Raw genomic sequence first — 27,989 nt, forward strand, 5'->3', positions numbered from 1 at the left:
TGAGTTCACTTTGAAATGTTAACTTTCAGGTTTATTTGGTGTATTAGTGCAGAGATACTCAATGGCAAGGTGGGGTTTGTGGAGTACAGATGTATACAGTGAAAGTCATCATTTGGAGTCACTGATGATAGCTAAAACCTTTTGAGTTGCTCACTCAGGAAGAAAACAAGTGCTATAAAGAGAGGAAAGGCTTGAAAGGAATATGGGAATATCAGGGCACCAGAAAAGATCAAGAGAGGAGAAGGAACTGTTATGGAGGTTTTGAGAGAGGCAGGTACTGTTAAGAGGACAAAGTTTCACAAAGGGAGTGATGTACAGGGTGAAGCACTACAGAAGGACCAGGAACAGAAAAGGGGTCAAGATAGCCTTTTGGGCCAGGCGTGGTGGCTCATGTCTATGATCCCAGCACTTGGGGAGACCAAGGCGGGTGGATCACTTGATCTCAGGAGTTCAAAACCAGCCTGGGCAACATAGTGAAACCTCATCACTGCCCTTCAGCCTGAATGAGACCCTGTCTCAAAAAAAATAAAAAATAATAAAAAAATTACCTTTTGGATTTGGCCACCTGGAAGGAAAGTAGCAGGTAACCTTGTCCTTTCGTTGGAACTTTTTTTGTGGTGGGTTGCAAAGTGGTTGAAGCCCCTGAGGTCTACCCTTAAGAAGCCAGGCAGTGGGAGAATGGAGGATGTGCCAGTACAGTCTGCAATAAAGAGGAGGGGTTTTGATTTTTCTTGATGAAAGAGACTCTAGCAAGCTTAGGTTTTGAGAAGGAGTGGTTAGGGCCAAACAAGTTGAAGATAAGAAAGAGTAATTTCTGGGAGAGTGAAGCCCCTAGAGGCAGAAGAGTGCCTCTTCTGAGCCTAGAGGCATAGGTGCATATACAAAGGAGTTTTGAGGGCAGTTTGCAGAGATGTAGGCCCCATGACCTCACTTTGCTCTATTAAGTAGACCTTGAGGTTATCTGCAGAGGAGAGTAGCAGAGTTTGACTGGAGAATTGAGATGAGTCAATGTCTTTGAGATTAACGCAACCTAGTTTTTTTTTACTGGATGACTTTCTTGCCTCACCCTGTCTGGGGCTGTACCGTGTTGGATATGCTTGGGCTCATTTAATCTCGAAAGCCTTCGTTCTTCATTTCCTATGTCCTGTTTGGCTTTTCCTCTTTGCTTTATCCCACCACACATCTAACCTTGACCTCAGCATGAACTCCTGACTATTCACCCTCCCTTTGTGTTTCTGTTTTTTGATGACATCTCCTTGTTTCTTTTCTTACTAGGTTTATAACCAATTCACTCTCCATTGTTGTCCTTGTAAAAGTTAGAATCCTGCCTTCCGGGTTTTTTATACTTTTTTTATACAGTTTTTTTTTTTTTAATACTTCTATGCCAGACACTGTACTAGGACTGGGATATAACACTGCTCTGGGAGAGAGATTAAACTCCAATTAAAAGGATATAAAAGAATTTTGATTAGCCGAGTATGGTGGCACATGCCTGTAGTCCCATATATCTGGGAGGCTGAGGTGGGAGGATTGCTTGCGCCTGGGAGGTTGAGGTTGAGGCTGCAGTGAGCCGAAATTGTGCCACTGCTCTCTAGCCTGTACAACGGAGTGAGACTCTGTCTCAAAAATAAATAAATAAATAAATAAATAAATAAATAAATAATTAAAAAATAAATGATTTTGAGTTTTATAAGTATTGGGAAGGAAACAAAGGGGTGAAAATTCTGCATGATATAGAATGGTCAGGAGAGGATTGATTCCATGATAAGGTGACATTGATGTTGAAAGATAAAGGTGAAAATGAGCTTACCATTTGCAGCAGGGAGAAGGGAAATAGTCTTAAAAATATTGTTTTCATAAATAGACATTTCATAAGTATTAGATTGTGTGTGAGTAGGTAACTGCCTGGGGCTGTTTGTGGTACTCTTGTGTCTTCCCTACTGGTCTTTCCTTGGTTCCTGAAAGCTCCATAGGAGATCTGTAACACATTATACTCCTCTGCTTTTAAAACAGAGGATTTCTAAAAAATTTTTAAATTAATTAATTAATTTTTGTTTCTGAGATGGATTCTTTCTGTCACCCAGGCTGGAGTGCAGTGGTGCAATTATAGCTCACTGCAGCCTTGACCTCCCGGTCTCACGCAGTCCTGCCACCTCAGCCACCTGAGTAGCTGCGACTACAGATGCATGGCACCATGCCTGTCTCATTTTTGCATTTTTCTGTAGAGACAGGGTTTCGCCATGTTGGCCAGGCTGGTCTTGAACTCCTGGCCTCAAGTGATCTGCCTGCCTCAGCCTCCCAAAGTGCTGGGATTACAAGCATAAGTCACCGCACCTGATGAGAAGGACTTGTTTATGTAGTTTTTAAAAAATATTGACTGGAAATGCAGCTGTTACTGAACACCTACCATGTGTTTATGGGCAGAGGGAAGAACAAGGCACATGAACATTTCTTTTGCTTAGTTGGATGATGCTTCTGCCCTCCCTCCCTCTCAACGTCAGCATCTGTGGCTTCTCAAGGCATTGGCCACCCACAGGACATGGGGTTATACTTTTGTGTATTGATGAGAAAGTTTATTTCAGAATTTCTCAGGTGATTCTGATTCAGTAGCCCATTCTCCCAACCCAGTTGAAAATCATTAATTTTTATTTCATGAGGTGATGAGGGTATAGGTGTGTATGTGAAGTTGCCATCATTAGCCCATCACCATTATATGAATTAGTTGAAGTGACTATTGGAACCTCAGTCCCAGAAGTACACATTTGGGACAAATCTGAAGCTCAGGACATTGAGCCTAGATGGGTGTGTCGCTATTTAGTATCTTTAGCTAGGGAACAATATAAGAGTTCCAGATTTTGTGGAGATCAGAGGAATAGAGGGAGGTACTGAACAGAAGCTAAGCAAAGGAGAACAAGGAAACACTGAAGGTTAACTATGCTGACCTCATAATTTTGTCTAGAGTCAGCTCAAATAAGTTGACATAACCATCATTTCCCAGGGCAAAATCTAGTGTTTTCTAGAAGCCCAAACTTGTACAAGTAAGTTATTGCTCTGTTGAAAAAAAGGAGATAAAGACTAGAATTTGTGTAACGGTTTATTAGGGTTCAGAAACCTTCCGGAGGCATCCTGACAAGTTCTCCTGAAAAGGAAAGGTATTCAAAGGTGCTGTGTTGATCCCTCAAAACAGAAGTTGCCAACAGTTTTTCTTGCTGTCACTCAAGGACTGTTGACATTGATGATCACAGTGGTCTTCTGTGATAGTGTTAATCACATTCCAAAAATTCTATCCCTTTGCCTTTTAAGGAAGTACTAGTGATATTATCATAGGAATGGTTTTGGATATATCCTAACTTGAGTTATTGTTAGTAACAAGTTAATAACATGATGAACTAAGAAAATTGACAACACTTTCCTGTATATTTAGACATTTATTACTTTCATAATTAATTTATCTGACAAATAGTATCAAGAAGGTTGTGTTTTTGAAAACAACCTTATAGATCTTTAGCAGGCAACATTTTTCATTTATATGTGGAATGCTCTTTGCAGTTGTCCATCAATGTTTGGTTTGATTTTCCCCCATTATAATTCTTCATAAGCTCAGAGAAGACATCTCTAGTGCTATATGAAATATAAATGATTCCTAGTAAGTGGATGGGAATTTAGACTGTCATCTTAATTTAATAACATATATACCCACATTTACAGTATAAATAGAGATGAGGCTACATTAAGAACTTATTAACGTTACATTTGTGTATGTGTTCACTTTAGACACTTCCCTGGAACTTAAGGTGGTGTCTGAATTGTAAAAATGTGTCATTCAAATTGTAACTAGCCAGAATTTTATGGTTCTAGGTTCTCCAATGGTTTTCCTGGTATTAAAATGTATGCTAGCTTTTATATTATCTGGAAATATAGAAGGTGAAAATAGACTTACTTGGATGCTTTTGAATATATATATATATTCAATATATATACTGAGATGTTTATGTATATACTGATGCAATATATATACTGATATTACTTAGATGCTTTTGAATATATATATATATATATATACACACACACACACACACACACACACCCTCCCACTTTTCGGAGTCTCCATTGTCTATTATCCTACTCTTTTTTTTGAAATGAAATTCTATTTTTTGAAATGGAATTTCACTCTTACCGCCCAGGCTGGACACGATATTGGCTCACTGCAGCCTCTGCCTCCCGGGTTCAAGCGATTCTCCTGCCTCATCCTCCCAAGTAACTGGGATTACAGGCACCTGCCATCACACCCAGCTAATTTTTATACTTTTAGTGGAGACGGCATTTCACCACGTTGGCCAGGCTGGTCTTGAACTCCTGACCTTAGGTGATCTGCCCTCCTCAGCCTCCCAAAGTGCTGGGATTAGAGGGCATGAGCCACCGTGCCCAGCGTATCCCATTCGTTGTGTCCAGGTGTACCCATTGTTTAGCTTCCACTTATAAATGAGAACATGCAGTATTTGACTTTCTGGTTCTGAGTTATTTCACTTTGGATAATAGCCTCCAGTTCCATCCAGGTTACTGCAAAATACATGATTTCATTCTTTTTTATGGCTGAGTAGTATTCCATGGTATGTATATATATGTCATTTTCTTTAGTCATCTGTTGATGGATACTTAGTTTGATTCCTCATGATGCTGTTGTAAATAGTGCTGCAATAAACTAGGACTGCAGGTATTGATATAAGAAGGAAATCTCCATTAAATACATATATTCTGTTCTTAATTAATACATAATATAATTATATGTAAAGAATTTGCTAATATAAGTCACAGGCTGTTCCAATTTGTCTTTGGGGGCCCTTCCAGAGGCCTCAACTTTCAGTGAAACTGCTTTATGGGGTGGGTTCCATTTTGTCACGTGGTACTTATTATATGCTTTCTAAAGAATCTGATCATTTATTTGGGGATTGTATTCTTATGGTGCTCTGGTATACTTTTGGATTTTTCCTCAAGGTGATCTCTAGTCTTTTCCTCAGTCAGCTAGTGTTTGTGGACCTTCCTCTTACTAAAATAACATTGATTCTTTTATTCAGTAAACACTCATGCTACGCACTGTTATATGAATGGGATACAAATAAGGCACTTTTTCTACTCGTGTGTGTTCACAGACTTTCATGTGCTCTAACCCCTATAGATAACTCCGCCTCTTGAACCCCTTCTCTTCCCTTTTGGTTGTCTTGAATCCTGCTTTTTATCCCTTCAATCCAAAGCTGAATAGCCTTGGTAGAGTTCCAAATTAAAATTTTTTTTTTTTTTGAGATGGAGTCTCGCTCTGTTGCCCAGGCCGGAGTACAGTGGCATGATCTCAGCTCACTGCAACTTCGCCTCCTGGGTTCAAACGATTCTTCTGCCTCAGCCTACCGAGTTGCTGGGACTACAGGTGCACGCCACCACGCCCGGCTAATTTTTTTATTTTTAGTAGAGACAGAGTTTCACCATATTGGCCAGGCTGGTCTTGAACTCCTGACCTCATGATCCTCCTGCTTCAGCCTCCCAAAGTGCTGTGATTACAGGCGTGAGCCTCCGCACCCAGCCAAAAAATTTTAATTTTTGTATTTAGCTGGGCATGGTGGCTCACACCTGTAGTCCCAGCTACTTAGGAGGCTGAGACAGGGTTTTGCCATGTTGGCCAGGCTGGTCTTGAACTCCTGGGCTCAAGTGATCAGCCCGCCTCAGCGTCCCAAAGTGCTGGGATTACAGGCAAGAGCCACTGTGCCCGGCCTGACAATGTATCTGAAAGTTCTGCCCCATTGTGAATCATGAACTTAAGAAATAGTTACTCAGTATTCTAATAGAGAGCATTGTTTTACTCACCCTCTGGTCTTTTTACAAACACATACACATCCTTCTAATTGTCTTAAAATCGTTTTCTTAAAAAACGGGATCTTGTAAAACATACTGCTTTGTAACTTCCCCCCATGTAGTAGTAGTAGTAGTATATTTTAAAGATCTTTCCAAGTAAATATACACGTCATTATATTCCACTATGGATGTATTAGAATTTGAATTGCCAAATGCCTATTGTTGAATAGTTAGGCTGTTTCCAGTTTCCTCGTTATGAATTTCTTTGTACCCTTGATATTATTTATCTGGAATAATTTCCAAAGAGTGGAATTGGTGTATTAAAGGATACGTATAATTTAGAGGCAATTGATACATATTGCCTAATTGTCCTACAGGAAAATTATTATTTTAGAAAAGTATATTAATTAAAGTGCAAATTTGTACTCTAATACCATATTATAATTAAAAAACTATCATTTTGTTGGATTAAAAAAATGATCCTGTTTTAATTTTAAAAAACACTAGAGAGGTTAAACTTTCCCCTCCCATAGGGATATGGGTCATTAATATCTATTTTGTACATGTTCTATTTGTATTCTTTTACAATTTTTGTTCTGTTGGGCTGTTGAACTTTTAATTATTGACTTGATGGAACTATTTCATTTTTTAGAGGCAGGGCCTCACTCTGTCACCCAGGCTGGAGGCAGTGGCGTGATCATAGCTCACTGGAGCCTTGAACTCCTGGGCTCAAGTGATCTTCCCTCCTTGGCTGTCCAGAGCACTGCGTTTACAGAATTGAGCCACTGCATCTGGCCTGATGGAACTATTTCTATATTAAGGCTATCAAACCATTGTTGCCGTATACCAAACATATTTTCTTCATTTGTTACTTGCCTTTTACTTTATTTATGGTACATTTTTCTGTATTCATGTTTATTAATAAGTGCCATTATTGGTCTTGGCTCATAATGGTTATTATCTCTTTTCTCATTCTATGATTAAGTAAATATGCACTTACATGTTTAATTTTTTAATTGCAGTTTTCATATGAAATGAGTGAATTTGAATATATGATATGAGATGGGTTTATTTTTACAAATTGGTAGTTGCTTGGGAATTACTGAATTATTGAATTAGTTTGTCTTTTTCTCACTACTGTGAGAAATTACCGTATACTAAATTCTTAAACGTATATCCATTTCTGAAGTTAGTATTTTTTTTTCATTCTGCTATATTGGCTATCTATTCGTGTACTAGCAGCACACTGTTGAAATCATTACAGTTTTGTCTTTTTTTTTGTTTGTTTTTGAGACAGGAGTCTCACTCTGCTGCCCAGGCTGGAGTGCAGTGGTGCAATCTTGGCTCACTGCAACTTCTGCTCCCAAGTTCAAAAGATTCTTGTGCCTCAGCCTCCCAAGTAGCTGGGATTGCAGGTGTGAGCCCCGTGCCTGGCTAATTATTTTGTAGTTTTCTTAGAGAGGGGGTTTCGACATGTTGCTCAGGCTGTTCTCGAACTCCTGGGCTCAAGTTACCCGCCTGCCTCAGCCTCCCAAAGTGTTGGGATTACAGGAGTGAGCCACCACGCCCGGCCTTGTCATGCTTTAAATAAACGTTAGGCTGCTGGGCATTGGTTTATACCTGTAATCCCAACATTTTGGAAGGCCAAGGCAGGAGGATTGCTCGAGGCCAGGAGTTCGAGAGCAGCCTGGGCAACATAGTGAAACTAAACCTCTACAAAAAAAAATTTAAATTAGTCTAGTATGGTGATATGCACCTGTAGTCCCAGCTAGTCCAGAGGCTAATAAAGGAGGATCGCTAGAGCCCATGAGGTCAAGGCTGCCGTGAGCTGTGTTCACACCACTGTACTCCCACCCAAGCAATAGAGCAAGACCCTCTCTCAAATAAACACACATGCATACATACATACATTAGGCTAAATCTTGTCACACTTTATTTTCAAAGTTTTTCCTGGTTATTTTCATTTTAATTTCAGATTAACATTTAAAACATTTGTAAAATTCTAGAAAAAAATTCTATTGGTATTTTGTTTGTAATGATTTGAGTACATATAGAAGAGCAGTTGAATGGACACCTGACAATGTTAACTTTTTTAGATGGTTTGGCACAAAAAACTAGGGACCTACTATGTGCAAGATGCTTATATTTAGACACCAGAGATACAGCATTGAAAAGATAAGGACCATCATCCTGTATCTCGACCAATTTTTATAATTGTGAAGGATTATAAGTAAAGTTTGGCAGGTTCACATTTTAGAATTATTGCACTGGAAGTAATGAAGAGAGGATTTGAGCAGAGATGGACTGGAGGGAGAGAAAACAGTCAGAGGCTGCGTAGGTTCTAAAGACCAGGTCAGAGGTGAACTGGGGGTGGATCGCAAAGGTTATTTAGAAGTGGAGTTGACAGGACATTGGGATGGACTATAGCCAGAGAGAAGTCTTAGGATGACTGTGGTATTTTGGCTTGGTTAGCTCAGTGGAAAATAATGCTATGCCCAGAGATTGAAATACAGGAGGAGGCACACATTTCTGAAGGACTATGTTAGGTTTGGTTCCACATATAACCATCAATGGGATATCCAACTAGAGTTGTAAGAAAGCAGTGAGACCACTTAGTCTGGCCCTCAGGAAAGTATCCTTCCTTGGCCCTCAGGAAAGTATGGACACCTGGCAGAATTTGTTGCATGAGATGTGAAAGCCTGTGTCAGATGCCAGATGGGTTGAAGCCAGTTCAGAAGATGAGGAGGTGAGGAAGGGCCAGGGTCCAAGAGAATTCCTTGGAACTCCTAGAGATAGCTAGGAGAAGGATGCCACTGTAGAAGAAGAATGAGAAGTGGCTAAACAGATCAAAGGGCACCCAGAGGACAGGTAAGATAAAGACTGAAAGGTATCTTTTGGGTTAACCACAAAAGAGTTGGTCTTTTTGCTGGGGTGGTTTAGGTGGAACAGTGCTGATAGAAGCCCCATTGCAGTGGGAATGAGGTTGAAATATGAGAAAGTGATTTCATTATTATCATCAGTTGTTATTTTATTCTATCACTGAAGAAACTTTGGAATCCCTTCTAAAGAGAATAAGGAGTCCAATTGTTTTGCTCTACCTGTACCTTCAAATCTTTATTTTTAAATAGAAAATTTCTTGTATATCCACTATTTACTCATACTAAGTACTTGGCAATGTGGTAAGTTCTAGGACTGAGTTGATATGATATGAATTGATATGCCCCCATTTCCTTACGGGACACTACTCTCTGACAGGTGGTGTTAGACAAATAATTACACAATTATATATAACAGTTGTGGTAAGCTCTATAAAGACAGATTAGATAGTACAATATTGCTTATAATACAGTGGGTAGGATAGGGGAGAGGTCAAGGATGTCTTCCTTGAGTAAGTGAATTTGAGCTGAGGTGGATTTTCCAGAGAGAGGGAAAGGCCCTGAGGTGAGATGAAGTTTGCAGCTGATTAAACCAATGAGGCATGAAATGAGATGAGAGAGGCCCAGACTAAATCTATCTAGGTTGTTGGTCATTTGAAGGGTTTTGGATTTTATACTAAGAGTTATGGTAAACCATGGAAACACTTCAAATATAGGGGAATGACTTGATCGGATCATTAGAATGTAAAGTTCTTGAGTGTAGTGATTTTTACAAATTTTTGTTCACTGACCTGTCCATGATGTCTAACAGTACCTGGCACATTTTATATAGCTCAATAAATATTTTTGAATGAATGCCTTTTTTTAAAAAAATGAGTGAAACATTTGATTTTGTGAGAAGTTTTCATCTGTTGTTTCATGTAAACAGATTGCAGTGTGGGGTGAGAGGTTGTGAAGTCCAAGTGGAAGATAGTGCTGACTTGTATGCTGGTGGTGGCAGTGGAAATGGAGAGGCACATGGCGGAGGTAGAATAATTGATAGTGGCAAGTGTAGGAGAGGTGGCTACTTGGGATATTTTATACATGAACAGCACAGTATCATTGACAAAGTTGAACTTATCCTGTCCTTTTTCCGAATACTTCTTTCTGCTGGGTTTTGCCTTTGGTTTTTAATATCACCATGCACCTCTCGGTTCCTATTTATTCAAGGGCATCTTACTTCTTACTGAGCTCTGTAAACTTGAACAATACTTCTGAAATATCTCCTTAATTTTCCCCTTTTCTCTAGTCTTACAGCCATTTCCATACTGGATGCCTGTGTTCTATCTTGCCTAGACTATTGCTATCTAGTACTCCTGCCCTGGTGCCACTTTTATCCTATTCATGCTGTGCTCCAGATATACTATAGAAATGAGCATGTCATTTGGCTGCCTAAAATCTCAGTGCTTTTTCATTGCCTATAATGTAAAGCCTAAACTAAGTACTTTTTTTCCCCCTAGAGTACATTCAATTAAATTCAAGAAATGTTCACTTAAACTCCCGCTATTTGCTTTTCTAAGATTTAGCCACAGGTACCTACCCTGGGCACCTTCCTGATTGTCTCTCCTGATTTGCTAACTACTGTCTGGATGATCATAACTGACTCTACTGAGTGTCTGTGCTACCAATTTTCTGTAGCAGCTCTCTGAACCTTCTCTGTAACCCTGTCAAAGAAGACAAATGTTATTAGAGTAATAATTGTCAGTTCTTTAGATGATAAAAGGTTTGGATCACTAATGACTTGTTTTTGTTTTTTGTTTGTTTTTTTACCTTCCAGAATGAACTACAGTTTGGCAACAAAGTGTTAACATACATGCTTATGTTCAATTTTGGGGCCCTTGTGATAACATGCATCTTTCTCTTCTCTTTGGATAAGGAGGAGTGACTTCCGTTATTTGGGCAACTTAGTTTTCCTTTCTAAGTATTGTTAACCTTAAGTAGACATTTACTATTTGCCTGTGTCAGGGGCTTTAAACTTTTCTTTGTTAAACAGGGACCCTTATTTTTAAATGAGATCTTAAACAGAACACCAGGGTGTAAGTCAGATTAACCCAGAACTACCCTATTTGAAGTGAAGTAGTTAGATCCCAGGCTGCTGCTTGATATCCATTTGGTACCTTAGGTACCTCTAAGAAGTGGTGATTAGAATAAGAAGCAGGAGTCACTGGAATAAGGGTGATAACAGCTGTGGGAGGGATGACATTTCTGAAGGACGTAGACATGCAAGTAATGCCTGGTATCCACAGGTATTCCTATGACAGCTGATCTTTCCTTACTTCATGAAATGAGTATGATTTTTCTATGCAGAACCACCATTTGCTCTATTGAACTGTCTTAAGGATTTGTTTCAAACAGCTAAGTTACTTGATTAAAATAGTGATAAAATTGAAAAAAAAGAGAGAATTACTAATATGTCTCTAGCTGTTTTGGCAGAAACTAACCTTTCTTCCTTCCTTCCTTTCATCCCTCCCTCCCCCACCTCCCTTCTTTCCTTCCTTCCTCTCCCCCGCCCCCCCCCACCCAGCCATTTATTCCATCCGTCTGTCCGTCTGTCCATCCATCCAGTGCCTGCTATTTCAGACACTTTTCTAAATGCTATGGAGCTAACAAAACAGAAAAATCTCTGTTCACGAAGCCAACATTCTGGATGGGGACACATTCAAAAATAAGATAAATGTGCCATGCATAGCTAGCTGGATAAGGGCTGTAGAGGAAGGGAAGGGGAATTCCTGTTGTCCCTGTATGAAGATAAGCCAAAGATTTTTTTGAAATTAGTTTTCCAGAAATAATGATTGATTGGCATAGATTTATCTCATTCTCTCACCTGGCTTCCCTCTTAATCCACGTTCACTCCCGTTAAAGACATAGGGTTGTGCTTCAGTCATCTTTGATTCCGAAACAGCTGCTGACTGGCTCATCCCAGGACTGAGCCCATGGCCTTGTCCTCACTGTCATGGTCACCTTGATGTGTACTGATCACCTGAACTGAGAATGTCTTGTGCCGGCACTTCTTCAGAGCTCATAGCTTACGTATCTTTGGGCTTCAGTTTTTTCTATCTCATCATCATCAGATGTAGAAACCCAGCATATAAAGCAAGTGAAAGATCTGAATGGCAGTGGAAGATGTTTAGGATGAGGCTGCAGACAATCCTCCTGCTCCCCACCCCTTTGGTCTGCCTTGTCACCTCCATGGACTTCTGCCACAGAGCTATTGTTTCTAGGATAACATTTCAGAGTCATTTTTCTAGGATGGCATTGTCCTTTTGTGATGACAGAAGTGTTTTATAACTGAGCTTTCTAACATAGTAACCACCAGGCACATGTAAATTTGAATATGCAGCTAGTGTGACTGAGAAACTAAGTTTTAAATTTTATTTAATCTTAATTAAAATTTAAATAGTCACATGTGGCTAGTGGCTACTGTATTGGAAGATGGAATTTATTTTTATTTTTTATTTTATTCATTTATTTTTTTTGAGATGGAGTCTCGCTCTGTCGCCCAGGCCGGAGTGCAGTGGCGCAATCTCAGCTCACTGCAAGCTCTGCCTCCTGGGTTCTCGCCATTCTCCTGTCTCAGCCTCACGAGTAGCTGGGACTACAGGTGCCTGCCACCAGGCCCCACTAATTTTTTTGTATTTTTCGTAGAGACGGGGTTTCATTATGTTGGCCAAGATGGTCTCAGTCTCCTGACCTCGTGATCCACCTGCCTCGGCCTCCCAGAGTGCTGAGATTACAGGCGTGAGCCACGGCACCCTGCTGGCAGATGCAGTTTTAATGTAATGCTAGCTACAGATTTAACGTACTGAGTGCAATTCGTATCCCAGTTTTCCAGGCCATGAATAAAATGACGGTAGTTTTAGATGATAATGAACTTTAAGAAGGTCTGGATTAAGACCTGACTTAAAACCTTGGGCAAATTTTTCAATCCCTTGGGGCCTCAATTCCTTTTTTATCAAGTGGGCAAATTTATAGTACCTTTTCATAGAGAGGTTTAAAGTGAGATAAAGCATGCCCAACATTTGGCACAATGCCTAACCCTGATTTTAGGCGATTCATCCTAATAGAGTTTTGTTGTTGCTGCAGTTGTTTATTGGGGCTTTTCTTTGGCTTGTAAAAAATAAAATATGCCCATTATAGAACAGAAAAAAGTAACAAGAAGAAAATAAAAATAACCTGTAATCCCACCATCCACAGACAAAACAACAGAAAACCTGTAGAATGTGGAAAAAAGTATGTTTTCGGTTCACACTATGCTTTTCTCTTTGTTTTGAATGTGTACATGTATGACTACACTGATACTACTATTGTAAAACAGTTTTTAGAGGCTATAGATCATATGTGTATAAATTGCCTTACAAACCTTTTTTTCTGATATCATATACTAAAAAGTCTTAGAAAATATGTTGTGATTACTGAGAGTTGTTAGAAAACTGGTGAATTGAATAATCCAGTAGTATTTTTCTAGATTTATCTTTAGTGATTAATTTTTCCAGGATGTAAAAATTCTTTTGGAATTCTTTTTGGATGATTAGAGGAAAAAAGAGATACACAGATAATTTCATCTTGAGTTAAAACTGTGTGTCAGACACTGCTAAGTGCTGGGACTATAAAAACAAATAAAATGTCATCATTTCTCTTAAGTAAATTGTGGTCTAAATACTGTGTGCTCAGTGCTGCCAAGAGGGATTTAGACAGTCTAATATGAGAACTTGGGACAAACTCGGCCAGCCGGGGATAGAAAGGTTGTCAGCAAAAGGTTTCTGGCTGAAGTAACACCTGAAGGGAGTTTTAAAGGAATGATGGACTTAATTAGGCAGTGGTGGGGTGAAGAGTATTCAAGGAAAGGGATGCAGTGAGTATGAAAGTCAGAGTGACCAGGGGCATTTGGAGAACTGCACCTGTCTAGTATGGAGGTCAGAGGTGGGGATGGGGTGCATGGCAGAAATGAAGATGTGTTTGGAGCAGTCGCAGGAGCCAGATGGGTCACAAAGGTCTTTCTATGTCCTGTTAAGGAGCACAGACTTTATATTTAAGGTTATAAGAGACATTTGAAGATTACAAGAGGAGAGAGGCAGGATCTCTGGTCACACCACTGGCATACATAGAAAAATAACTGGATGTGGTTTGGAGAATGTATCGGAGATGGGTGGGAGTCCATTCAATGACTTGTTGAATAGGTCAGCCAAGAGATGGTAGATGATTCAGGTTCTAGAAATGAGTAGCCCTCTGGAGGTTTGGGTCTAGAATTTGGGAGGAATATCGACTACAGTTATTCTCATACTGGCCACAGAGTGAATAAAGTCACCCTTTCCAGAGTGCTTACCATGTATCAGGCATTTGACCAAGAATGCAGTACACATTATCTGAGTTTATTCCCACAATACAGGAGCTGCAGAACATGGCCAGTTTTATGTAGGGGATGGCAAATTCTAGTCCTGTCTCTGAAGTCCAATGATAACACAAATGAAATCACTAAGGAAGCGTATAGATTAAAAATTTGAAAAGGGTCTAAGAAGGAATTTTAGGGGAAGATGTCAGTAGTTATCACAGATCAGGAAAACGAGGAGCCCTTAAGTGACTGAAAAGGAGAAGCGAGGAAGGCCAGAGAAAGAGAGTATTAGACTCATGGGATTGTGGGGATGCAGATGGTTCAGGGAGGAAGTGGGGAAGCTTCAGATGCTACAGAGATGCCAGACAAAGTAGTGTACATGTTTCTTGGATTAATAATAAAGAGACAATTGAGAAGAGATTTAGTGGAGTTTAGGAGGATGTCTTGATGCTACATGCCAGGGTTTTTGGTTTTTTGAGATGGGGTTTCACTGTGTTACCCAGGCTGGAGTGCAGTGGCAAGATCTTGGCTCACTGCAGCCTCTGCCTGCCAGGCTCAAGAGATTTTCCTGCCTCAGCCTCCTGCGTAGGAGGGACTACAGGCATGTGCCACCACGCCTGGCTAATTTTTGTATTTTTGTATTTTTTTTTTTTTTTGTAGAGACAGGGCTTCACCATGTTGGGCCAGGGTCGTCTTGAACTCTCGTACTCAAGTGATCCACCCACCTTAGCCTCCCAAAATGCTGGAATTACAGTCATGAGCTACTGCACTCCACCTTACATGCCAGGGTTATTTTATCAGCATTTCTTGGTTTAGGTGAAAATCAGCTCAATCTAGGTTTTAGGCAAAGAAGGAATTGATTGACTAGGAATCTGTAGAAGGTTTGGAAGACCCAAATTGTAGGAATTTTACATATGTGACAAGTCCCTAGTATTCAGTAGAATTAGGGACTTTATTTACCACTGCCATGATAATCTCTTATTACTTCTCTTTGCTTCTTTCTGCCTGTTAGTTGCTGGCTTTTGTATTGCAGACCTGCTTTCTAGACGTGGAAGGTGCCGTTTTCTACCTCTGGAGAGGGATTATTTTTCTTTCCTCCACTCTAAATATAAAGATCTTGGAGAAGGACTGATACTGCCTATTTTGGACTAGGTGCTATGTCTGGGCCTGTTGGTGTCTTGGGTACAAGTTCATGAAAGAACATGGTAGTTCCCAAGGTAGTTATGAGATTAGAGGGAATGGCAGTTTCTAGCATGGGGAGAGAAGTGTTTAGACAGACAGTCTCATAGGTTTCTGCTCTTAGTGCATGGAAGATGGACTGGGAGATGAAGAACCAGAGAAAGTGACTATAGATTCTCTTTTAAGAGCCTGCTCTATGAAAGAAAATCCTAGTGATTATTTTGGTGACAACTAAAGAGGGAGAATTGGACTTTAGAATGTGTATTTTATAACTTAATCATTGATGAGGATTTAGTAATGAGGATTGAAAATGTATTTGAAAAGAAGAGGTAGACATTAATTTTAATGTTTATGGGAGAAAAATTGATATGCAGACATTCTTATGGACTTGGAAATTTATGTGAACAGAAGAAGGCTAGTTATAATCACCACTTTCAAAGTAATTGTATTTGTGGTCACTTCGTTATCAAATATATGTTTTCAGGGTGGTCATCTTTATGTTTGTAATGATCGTAAGCCATATATGTAGAAAGAAACCAGAGAATATTAGTATTTGCAAAAGATCTTTAGGAAGATAAGAAAAGTAATTTATAGATAAGAAAAGTAGAATTCAAAAAAGTGAAGGGAAGTAATCACTTACAAATACAACAGTGCCTATTAGAAAAGAAGGGACTATTTGCTCCCTGGGTCCGTGTTTAGAAAGTGAGGACGTCTTTCTCACAACCTCTTCAGTAGACCTCCCTTCGTGGCCCATTGTCCAGAATTGAATCACATCACCCACCTCTGAAGCCTGCTATTGAAAAAGAAACTGTGATAATCTGACTAATGTGCAACAAGGAGGATTTGCCCCCAAAGATTATGGGAAGAGGATGAGTACCTAAACAAAGTCAGGGCTCTCCAGCAAGGAAGAAAGCAGCGAGGAAGAAAGCAACAAGTGTTGTTGAATAAGAACTCAGCAGTGTCTGCAACATGGACTAAGCTAAAGAGCTTATATTTTATTCCGTGGACAATGGGACTCTCCTGAAGGTTTTAGATCAGAGAATAGCTAAGATCCTATTTGTGTTTCAGCAAAAATGCTATTCATAAAACATCTATGGTCTTAGTGCATTTGTGCTGCTATATTGGTACCTTAGACTGGATAGTGTAAACAAGATAAATTATTTCTCATACTTCTGGAGGCTAGGAAATGCAAAATCAAGGTACTGGCAGGTTGGGTAAGGGCCTAGTCTCTGCTTTCAAGATGGCAGCTTGTTGCTGGAATGCTGCTTCACATGGCAGAAGAGATGAGGGGCAAAAGTGGCCTCCCTAGCTCTCTCCAGTGCATTTATAAGGGACCAGTCCCATCCATGATGGTAGAGCCCTTATGGTCTGAGTGCCTCCCAAAAGCCCCACTTCTTAATGCTATCATATTGGTGATTAAGTTTCAGCACATGAATTTTGGGAAACATTCAGATCACAGCACCTGTGGTAAGACATGAGGTGAGACGTCATTCTATATAAGTTAGTTGCAAAGTTGAACTAAATTTCAGGTCTCCATTATCTTCCCATGTTACCTACATTCTATCCTCTCTCTGTGTGTACTGTTGATGGTGTGTGTTTGTCTTTTACCATGAAATTTGTTATCTTTGAACTGACGATAATATAAGGAATGAATTTCTAATAGTTAGAAATGTAACTATCCTTCCTATGATCACCACAACTATATTAATACGTATTTATTAAGCAGCCTCCTCAGGAGGATTTTTAAAAAATATTGCCATTGAATGCTTACCGTTTGCATTAGTTGGAATGTTTGGGTGTATCATATATACATGTGACCATCATACAGAAAGGCTGTGATAAATGCTAAAAGAAAGGCAGAGGTAATGTGATATGGCTGTTGCCTGGTGCAGTTGAGGGAAGCTGAAAGAGGATGTGTCATCTACAGTGAGCAGTGAAGAATGTGCAGGGTGGGACAGGTTATTCTAGATGAGGGAAACAGCAAGAAAAAGAAAGGCAGAAAAGCCAAGGAGTACCAACGTGACTGGTATTGATAGAGCCTAGGATTGAGGGAAAAGTCAGGAATGGATCATGGAGTCGATGGCACAAGAGAATGAAGCTCACACCTGTTGGTACCTAATGTAAGTAGGCACAGTGCTAGGGTTTAAAACGTGCAATCTCATTCAATCTCACCACATTCCTATGAGGGACAGAGGATCATTTTTGCATTTTTCTCAGGAGGGACTGAGGCTTGGGAAAACTAACTTGCCTGAGAACTCACTACTAATGGTTGAAAGAGTCAAGATTTGAAACCAGTCTGCCTTAACTCAGGAAGTTTTTCTGTTATGCCAAATACCCCACTGTGTCATTTCATGATGCTTAGCATGTTAGCATTTGACTCTCATTCTTGGGCATTGCGGAAGGGTTCTGAGCAGGAATGGGCTCATCACAAAGCTCATCAGGGAAGGGTGGAGGCTGGATGGAGGGCAGAAGCAACCAGCACCATTGTTGTGGTCCATGGATAGTCTCCTGTAACATCTGACACCCGGACATTGGAGTCACTACATAGCATCATTTTCGGAACTGTATTTGCCGTCTTTTCCAGTGAAATAAAAATTAAAATTCTATACCCACCTTGATGCCTCTCTAGCTTCCTCCTTCTTTCCTATTTCCTGCTACAGGACTTTCATTTCACTTTGGCTTATCCTCTTTAGTACATACCTTCTAGCTGAGCCAACACGTGTTCAAATATGACTAACTCAGACTAACTACTAATTGTCCAAGAAGTTCCTCCTAATCCATAACATCTCTCAGAATTCTATAATAATTGACCTGATAAACTGATAGAAAAAGATGTACCACCTACCAATACTTGAACTCCCTTGTTGTTGTTGTTGTTGTTGTTTTATACTGGTCCTCTCTAGAATGCTATGTAAACAAGGAAAATGCAGAATACCTACTTTTTGTACCTTAGAAACACATCTGGTGCTATTTGAACTAACTAAAGGTAAAGTAAGTGCCATGGCAGATTATGCCATACCTTTTCTTTTTATTAAAAAAAAAAAAAAAGGAAATGGAAAACATACCACTTCTAGAAGGCCTTGACACTGAACTGGATATTGAAATCATATAGGTAATGTATTAATATATGCCACATTTCTTTTCCATGCATCAACCATCTTTGGTACATATGTGTTGGATATTTGCCGTGTGAGAGAAACATTACCCAGAGGGAAGATCGTCTTTAGAAGTAGTGTGAATCGTTAAGGTAGAAGTAAAGTCAGCCCTTTTTGATTTTACTTACCTTTGCTACATGATCTGATGGAGGTTCGTTCTTTTTCTTTTTTCTTTTGACTTTTAATCATTTTGTGTCAGTCTTTGGCTATATGTCAGAATTCCCCTATTACAACTAAAAAATGGAAATTACATACCAGGACACTATAATTTCCATGAACCTAAAAAATTATATAAAAAATATTATAACTTAATATTGGTTTTAGCATGTCCTCTAATTTGAAATGGAGTGAAATGCTTCTGTGGTTAAATCAGCTTGCTTGTGCTGTTTGCTATAAAAGTTTCAAGAATATACATTTCAAAAAAAGTTTTTAAATAATCCAAAACAAATGCAACAGGGCTCAGCACACTTGAAACACATTTTCTGAATTTATCTTAAATCTCTGTGCTCCAGAGAGTGTTCATGTGTATGTGGATTAGGCCTGGCTGGTTATTTCACCATCTATCTCCATCCTGGATTGATTGCACTGAACAGCACAGAATGAGTTACATATGGTCCCACTTTGTCTCAGTTTGTAGGACCTCTGGGCTGGAACTCCATTTGATCAGAGTGAAGCTAACCATTGCAGAAATTTGGCTAACGTCAAAACCCTAAATATGTGCACATATACATATATTCTGGCTAGAATGTTCATATTCCTGTTAGAAGTAGTGGTGTTTTCTATGCATTGGCTCAGTAGTTATTGTGGACGTTTCAAGAATTAAAAAAATAATCTACGGATGATGATGTTGCTGTTCTGGATAGGAATCATGTTACAAATGTGGACCAAGACAATATTCAGATGTTTTCAAATCAAAATTATGAATATACCAAAAACTTTCTAAAATTGGGAAGGAAGAAGATAGGAATACAAAGATTATCTTAAATACAAACTTAAAATTGAGGAGGAAACCTATTGTCAAATTTATCATTTCTTTTTTTTAGTGTAGTCTATTAAAAAAAGAAAAATAGGCTTCAAATATATTTAAAGTTTAGATATTGCTCCTTGACTCATAAACTTGAGTCAGGTAGGGGGCTGTGCACATTAAGGTCCAGCTTGTAGCCACTGAGGGTAAAGGAAGCTGTTGAGGGTAACTTACTCCCCCATCAGGCTCTTGTCTCTCTGTTTTGTTCTTTTTCCTCGTCTTCTTTTTCCTCCTATTGCTTTATTTATTTTTTTGTTACTCCCACTTCCCCTCCCCCTCCTGCTCTTCCTTTCTCTGTCTGTGCAACCACGTGCTTCAAATCTGTGTATCTGGACTGCCTTCTCTAACAGTTCCGTGTGAGTGTTAGCAGAATGAAAACCAGATGGACCAGCAGTTCCCACTGTTATCTCCCAGCCGACGCTGGCAAGCCTCCTCTTCTCCCTCCCTCCTTGGCATGACAGAAATATTTGCCTTTATTTAGGGAGACTTGTATTTGCTGCTGTACCTCTTCCCTCAGCTGCAACATAAGTGGGAAGCTATTTATTCCCTTGTTGCTGAGGTTGGTTGAGGTGAGTAGAATGTGCAATGAATTTAACTATTGAAGAAGCAGTTTTAAGCCTGCCTAACTTCTGTATTTTTCTAGACTAAGTGACTTACTGGTTTTTAAATGCTCTGGAATAGCAATCTGAAGACAAGTTTTTAACAATAGACAAAGGTGAAAATGCTCTTCATGTGTGTCTCTACGATCCTTTCACCCAGAACACTTTTATTCACTATAGGCACATCCATTGTTATTCAGTCAGAGGTAGAGATTCAGAAATGGAGACCCTGATATTTCTGTTAACTCATCAATAATAATAATAATAGCTTACTGTGCAAATACTCTTATTAGAATGATGATTATTTTCATTCTCTTATTGCATCTTCCCTAAAGTGATATCAACATTATTTCAACTTCTAAATGTTGTGTTTTATTGCAACCCAAGTGTTAAGAAATTGCTTTGAACAAAAATGAGGTAGATTTGGAATTGTGATAGTAGTAATTTGGGTTTTTCCTTTTCTTTCAATAATTGACCTTTAAGTAGTTTTGAGAATTTCTCACTGTGGTTATTGTAACGTTTTTAAAGGCTTGTTCTTTCTTAATAGTTACTTCACTTTTCTAAAAGCCCAAGTGTGAGATATTTGTGTCTATAACTGCAAGAGGTGCCTCGAAACACTTTGGGTGTGTGTGTGTTCTTGTGCATGCCTACACATGTTTGTGAAAGAATTAGATCTAAAGAAACAACCAAAAATAGAGACTCTGATACTGCTATTGACTAACTCATTGTGCAAATGCTCTTATTTGAATGATTATTTTTATTCTTTTATTGCATCTTCCTTAAGATGATAGCAACATTATTTCAACTTTTAAATGTTTATTACAACCAAAGTGTTAAGAAATTGCTTTGAACAGATCAAAAGGTCTGTTGCTTTGATAAGTAGATTGAGAAAAACAGTTCAAAATGTCAAGGGAAAAGTACACTTAAGAGAAAGCATTTCGGAAGCATGAATGTCCATTATTGGGTAATCAGTAAATTTTTTCGTATCTGCCACAAACTCATGAAAACAATATTGGCAGTGTCTAGTTCTTTTTAGTTCTCCATTTGGGACTTTTACATTCTCACTCCTGTTTGAAATGATTAATTGGAGTATTGGTTTCATGCTTTTAAAATGGCAAGTCATAAATTTACACATTCTAAGTAAATAATAGCTTCACTTCATTGTATAACACATTTCACTTATGTAGCAGTGATTTTTAAAACAGGGCAGGAAAAATTGAAGTGTGAAATATGTCTGGAAGACAATAACCTGTTTCATCTAAGAGGCCAGGAAACTAAGGATAGCAAAGGGATGGCAGGTGTTACAGAAAATCATTACAAAGAGCTGGCTCCTACCAGTATCTCACCTGCATAACAGACTTCAGGTTTTTGTTATTTCTGAGCTGTCATGAGGGGTTCATTATCATCCCACTTCCTCATCTATTTTCTACCTCTTGCTAACATTGGCTTCAGCTTCCAGTGCAGTTGTGCTGCTGCATATAACACTACCAAGGTAGCATCTGCCAAAGCCAGAAATAACAATAGGATATAATATAACCTAGTTACGAATGAGGTCCTGCCATCTGTGCTATATCTTCTTAAGTGGGGTTTGGATGATAAAATCCTGATTTAAACTTCAGTAGATAAGCGTATTTTATTGATAGAAGATGTTGAATTTCTTCTGTTCACTTGCTTTTAAAAAAGATAAACCCCACTTGAAAAACTGAGGTGCTTAAGGAGTAAAATAATATGTTCCTGGTGGCATCCTCCAGATCGTACTGAGAAGCACTCCACAATGCCAGACTCACCTGTGGATGTGAAGACGCAATCTAGGCTGACTCCTCCAACGATGCCACCTCCCCCAACTACTCAAGGAGCTCCAAGAACCAGTTCATTCACACCGACAACATGTAAGTAGTCATTTCAGGCTTTTGAGTTTCGGTTTTAAAGTTTAAATTAGATTTTTTTTTTCTGCAAATAAAAAAATAGAGGGAAAATAAGATTCAGCATCAATGTATAATGCAGAAATGAAGCAAAAAAAAAAATCATTTGTTTGCCAGTGAGTAGGTACTGAGCACAGAAGTATCATAGCTTAGGTATAATTTGTATGACTGCCAATATTTGCCTTCCTTTTCATTATTGCTTCAAAGTTGTAGTCTGCTATGATTTTAGCAAATGAAGCAGCATTTCATCTGTAATTCCAGTTGTTACCACTATAACTTCTAATTCATCTTAATGTGGAGCTCTTTTAGTTTGTTCAGCATGACTTGGAACATGGAAATGTCCTATTATTATTTCTAGGTTACTTCTGGTCTTCTAACACCATTTTCATCTATTTAGAGTGGTTGCAAATAATGTTAAAATATAATATCCTTGAGTTAAAAGGGATATTGATATGCAACAATATCATACAGAAAATTTTCTGAAGTGAGAAGTGCCTTTCTTGCCCTTTTTTTTTTTTGAAAGGGGACAGAATCTCGCTCTGTCACCCAGGCTGGAATGCAGTGGCATGATCTCAGTTGACTGCAACCTCTGCCTCCCAGGTTCAAGCGATTCTCCTGCCTCAGCCTCCTGAGTAGCTGGGATTACAGGCATGCACCACCAAGCCCGGCTAATTTTTGTATTTTTAGTAGATATGGGATTTCACCAGGTTGGTCAGGCTGGTCTTGAACTCCTGACCTCATTATCCTCCCACCTTGGCCTCCGAAAGTGCTGGGGTTACAGGTGTGAGCCGTTGTGCCTGGTTGTGTCTTTCTTGTCTTGAACCTGTCAGACTCTTACTAAAACTTTACTCCATTCCTGCTTGGCTCAAGTCCTGTGTTCTCTCAATGGAGTGTATTGCTTTTGGTACAGTCCAAAGGAAAGGACAGAAAATTCTGACAGAATTGCAACTTCCCATTCTTTCCTGTATATTTCATTAGGGATAGTTAGTAACTTTGTTTTAATAAATCTCAAAATCCGAGTTGAAATTGTTGTCAAGGAATTGTGAAACTAGTAAATGTTATCGGTTGCAGCTATTTTGCACACCATGTGCCGTGAAATCCATATGAATGAAAAATAACTAAAAGGCAAAAATAGATCTGTGGGACTATAAGGGATTAGCAAAATACGCATCTCAGGCTGTTTATGCAGTGTTGTGCTGCCATTTAAAAGACCTTTCCAAATGTGTAAGGAGCAGGTGATTGTGCAATGCCAAGTTATAATGCTGTCATCTTATATTTGGTTTGTTGTTACCCAAAGCCACAGGGGTAGGCATATGTCTCCTGTGAGATGTCCTGGTGAGCTGGCATATCTTGACAGGTTATTATGATACTCATTTGGGACAAGAGAACCATTTTATTATGTCAAAATGAAACTTTTAACAGTGACATCATCTTTAAAACATTTTCAAACTATATCAAAATTAAATTAAAAAGATGGGCTTGATAAAGGTCTGCTTATCAAATTAATTGACTTAACACGATAAAATCAACATTTTCTTTAATGCAAAGGATGCAGATTTTTAAATTCTGGTTCTTATGGATTATCAACTTTTTGCTTTCTTTTTATGTACTTCTTATTAGTGTACATATTAATGGGTTACAGAGTGACAGGGATTGTCATCTTGATGTTCAAACAAATTTTATCAGAAATGAATTTACTGAATTATCACCACTCCATGCTCTTGGCTGAACTGAGATGTCTCCTTTTGATTTCTTGAAATAACTCCTTGTTAAACACCATATCCATTTTGGCTTTGTACTTGAAATATGCATTTTTCCTAAAGAAGTAGTTAAGAAGTATGAGGGGGAGAAAATAGCCTTCTAATTGGGTGGTGGAAGGTTAAAACTTGAAAGTCCTATTCCTATAAACACAGCTGTCAGTTGTGTGTACAAAACATGATTAAAAATGTTCAATGATAAATTTAGTCTCCACCAAATGTACACTTTCTCTAGGGGAGCAGTTTGGAAAGGAATAGTCCTGTTATATTGATGTAAGCCTGCGACAAAAGGCTGACATCCGAAGCTGTCTGTTCTATTTTTGAAACATTTCAGGTGGTTGGCATATGTGCACATGGGAGGCAGGGCTGGCCCTGGGTTGCAGCAGACTCCATTTATTATCAGCCTCTGTTCAGGATACCATCACTCAGTATGAGGAGTAGACCCATTTAGTTATAGAGTACCTGAGGATGTAGTAACCATGTGAAGTCCAAGCATTTTTTAAAAGTCCCAACATTTAAAAAGTTATAAAACCTTTATGTAGATGTAAATGGTAGGAAACTTGGTGGCAATTTCCTCATGTATGTTCTCTGTAAGTTTATGATTTCCTTCTGATTTTGTGCTCTTGACAGTAACTAATGGCACGAGCCATTCTCCTACAGCCTTGAATGGCGCCCCCTCACCACCCAATGGCTTCAGCAATGGGCCTTCCTCCTCTTCCTCCTCCTCTCTGGCTAATCAACAGCTGCCCCCAGCCTGTGGCGCCAGGCAGCTCAGCAAGCTGAAAAGGTTCCTTACTACCCTGCAGCAGTTTGGCAATGACATTTCACCCGAGATAGGAGAAAGAGTTCGCACCCTCGTTCTGGGACTAGTGGTAAGCAAATGGAAACCAACCCAGTTTTCTTGGTGTAAGGGATAGTGTGAGTGGGAGACTCAGATATGTAGATATGTAGACACTGTTCTCACAGCTATTTTGTTACAATAGTTTCTACATCGGAAGAGTGTGTGCAAGTCTGATTCATGCTATAGTGACAATCTTTTAAATTCTGCATTATATATTGACCCCACCAGAGTTTTTTTTTTTTTCTCACTATTTGATTAATAAAGATATAGTTATACAAATTTATTGTTATATTGGCCATAAACATGTGTCTGTGTGTATATGTGTGTGTGTATATATATGTGTGTATACTTATATATACACACATCTATGTTTATATATATATACACACGTGTGTGTATGTGTATGTATGTGCACATGTGTTTCAGTATTTCAGTAAGTATACTCTCCTGGCATGTCTAGTAGCTTTCAATGATGACAAAATGGTTTTGTTTTGTTGAGTCACTCAATCTGATTGGGTGCTCATTTTAATTTTGTTGCTTTAGGGGATTTTTATCATTGGCCTAGATGAACACGAATTTATAACAACACATTCTTCTTTTATCTAGTGTTGTTTTTAAGATGAATAACATTGAAATTTTTTATTGTAGTAAAATATACATACAGTTTATCATTTTAGCCATTTTTAAGTGTACAGTTTAATGGCATTATGTATATTCACGTTGCTGTATAGCCACCACCACTGTCCATCTCCGGAACTTTTTCATCACCTCAAACTGAAACCTTCTGTATTCATAAAACAGTAACTCCTCATCTCTTTTATCCCCAGCCCCTGGTAAACACTATTTCTTTTTTGTTTTAAAAAAACGAATCTTCGTTATAGGTAGAATTACCGACACCACTAGTTTGAGAAGAGAACTGTTGGTTTTTGCATATTACACTATGTTCTGCACATTGTCACACTGGAAAATAGAACATACATCTTTTTTTGCATCCTAAGTCACTTTTCCATGTGTTGTGATTTTCTGTAGAAGCAGAGGATTTTCAAGTATTTAGGAAGGCTAGTCTCCCATATCACACTGAGTCACGGAGAAGCTATGCGTCATATATGCAGTTCTTTCATTGTCCAGGATTATGGTTGAACTCAAATTAGAATGATAGGCAGCAGTCTCCGTTTTCTTGAAATAGATTATTTATTTTTATTATATGGACCTATCAGGGGCAAAGCCATACCAGTTGTGTTTTGCAAAAGGAGTTTCAGAATTAGAAGGCTGGGTGAGAGCCTAGTTCAGAAGACATACTTCAAATCATTATAGCCCATATTTGATAGAGATTGTACAGTTTAATTTTTAACCATTAACTGCCTCTCTTCCCTGCTCCAAGAACAAAAGACTTCCATGTTTCTCACAATCTATCAGCTCCACCTTGTAAACTTCTAAGACAGGAAGGTGATATTCACAAGAGGTGTGTTGGCATACTTCAGATACTTTTGTCAGTCACTTATCTTTTCCTTTTTATTCATTCTTGAATTTGCATAATAAGCTTTTTAACATGTAAATAAGTTAGACCAAGGAACCACAAAGTAAATCCAAGGTAATAATTGTATCAAGTAAATGGTGAATGTGTTGTTCTTAGCAAAAAAATTTTTTTTAATTTCATTATAAATTTGACCTGTTCTTTATTAACAGTGGTTCCATAACTGAAAATGCAGAAAAACTTGGTAGCTTTAAGTAGATTTTTCCCAAGTGGCATACTTTTGTGTGAAATACTTTTAAAATATATATATTTTTTAATCTAAAAGCCTAAAGAGGAAAATAGGGGAAGACATTAATTAATGATGTCTTACATATAATAGGCAGTGAATATTCATTGAGTAGCAGACTTCTGTTTTAAACATTTGGCTTACAAGCCATTTTACATAATTCTCAGAACTACCATTTGAGGGAGTGATTTTTTTTTTTTTTTGAGGGAGTGATTTTTATATACATTTGATACATGGGCAAACTGAGGTTACAGAGGTTAAGTAAAATATACAAGGCCACCCAGCTGGTAGTGACAGATTTGAACCTAGGTACTAAATCATAATCACATTACGCTGATGTTTAGGTGGAGTTAAGAAAATGTTAGGAAGTACTGTCTTTTTTGTTTTTTTCCTTTAAAAAAATTTTTTTTAGTAATTTTTTTGAGACAGGGTCTTTCTCTGTCACCCATACCCATTCTCTGTCATCCAATGCATTCGCATTGGTGCCAGCAAGGCTCACTGCAGCCTTGACCTTCCAAGTGTAAGCAATCCTCCCTTCCCAGCCTCCCCTGGGACTACAGGCACACACCACCACACCTGGCTACATTTTTTGTGACATCAACTCACTTTGTTGCTCTGGCTGGTCTCAAACTCCTGGACTCAAGCAACACTCCTGTCTTGGCCTCCCAAAGTTGCTGGGATTACAGGCATGAGCCACTGCACTGGACTGGAAGTACTGTCCTTTTAAAATGAGTCATAGAAAGAAAATGATAGATTTTTAAAAATTGGCTCCTTGACATTTATTGTTACAGATAGGAAGTTGGTGTTTATTCATAGTTTCATGTGAAGATGTTTTGAGTGTGGGGGTATGAAGAACTTAGAACTTGGTGCTCCTGTACTGTATTATAAAAGGAAACATGCACAAAAAAGTGGGTGGAGCAATATTGTTATGATGTTAGGTCACAAATTGCCAAATTTTGTCAGTCATCAGAGTTATTGAAGGGACTGAAAAAGTTGAGACTGAGTTGTGATCCTGCCCTAGGAACTAAAGAAAACAAATGAAATGAGGGTTAATTTACTCAATGACTTTATAATTGGTTTGTTGTTCATTAAGTACATGCTTTTACCAACACACATTATCCATTGTAGGGTATAAATCCTGAGTATTTGGGGCTTGTTTTTTTTTTATATATAAGGTAGGTTAGGAGTGAATCTGAGTTAATTTTGTTTGGGTCAAGCATTTGCCTCTAGGATAAATGGAATGTCTTCGATAATTGGGATTTTTTTTTTCAACTTATGCAAAACTCACTGACTCAGAAGAGTCAAACTTTTTCTTTGGCTTTATTGGCATAGCACACTACCCAACTTCGACGTTCACCCTGAGCAAAGATGCTTTGGCAGACAAAGAAAGAATACAAGATGGAAATACAGGAGGAGGAGAAGAATATTTCCACCAGCAGTAGTGCTAACATGACGTGGGAGAAATCTTGACTGAGAATTCTGACATTTGCCTTTGGTCCTTTAAGTGATCTATTATGCTTTTAAATACATGCAAGTGTTTGTTTTCCATAAAGGCGATGTTAGAAAATTCTTCATAATTGCACAGACTTCTCTGATAATTACACCATGCTAGTGATCATGCACATTATCCTCAAAGTACTGTATATAATGTGTTTCATTTTCAG

The 27,989-nt window shown here is 38.6% G+C and overlaps 1 protein-coding gene across 1 annotated transcript in view; it reads left to right on the forward strand.

The window, feature by feature from the left end:
- The window catches only part of LOC105497264 (RUNX1 partner transcriptional co-repressor 1), a 142,608-nt gene that overhangs the window by 58,384 nt on the left and 56,235 nt on the right, over nt 1-27,989 (forward strand). The window contains 2 exon segments of the mRNA XM_071068013.1: nt 21,797-21,934; nt 24,355-24,596. Of these exon segments, the coding sequence (XP_070924114.1) occupies nt 21,797-21,934; nt 24,355-24,596 (380 nt within the window).

This window comes from Macaca nemestrina, chromosome 8 (genome assembly GCF_043159975.1).
Source record: "Macaca nemestrina isolate mMacNem1 chromosome 8, mMacNem.hap1, whole genome shotgun sequence".
In the NCBI taxonomy this organism is placed as follows: domain Eukaryota; kingdom Metazoa; phylum Chordata; class Mammalia; order Primates; family Cercopithecidae; genus Macaca; species Macaca nemestrina.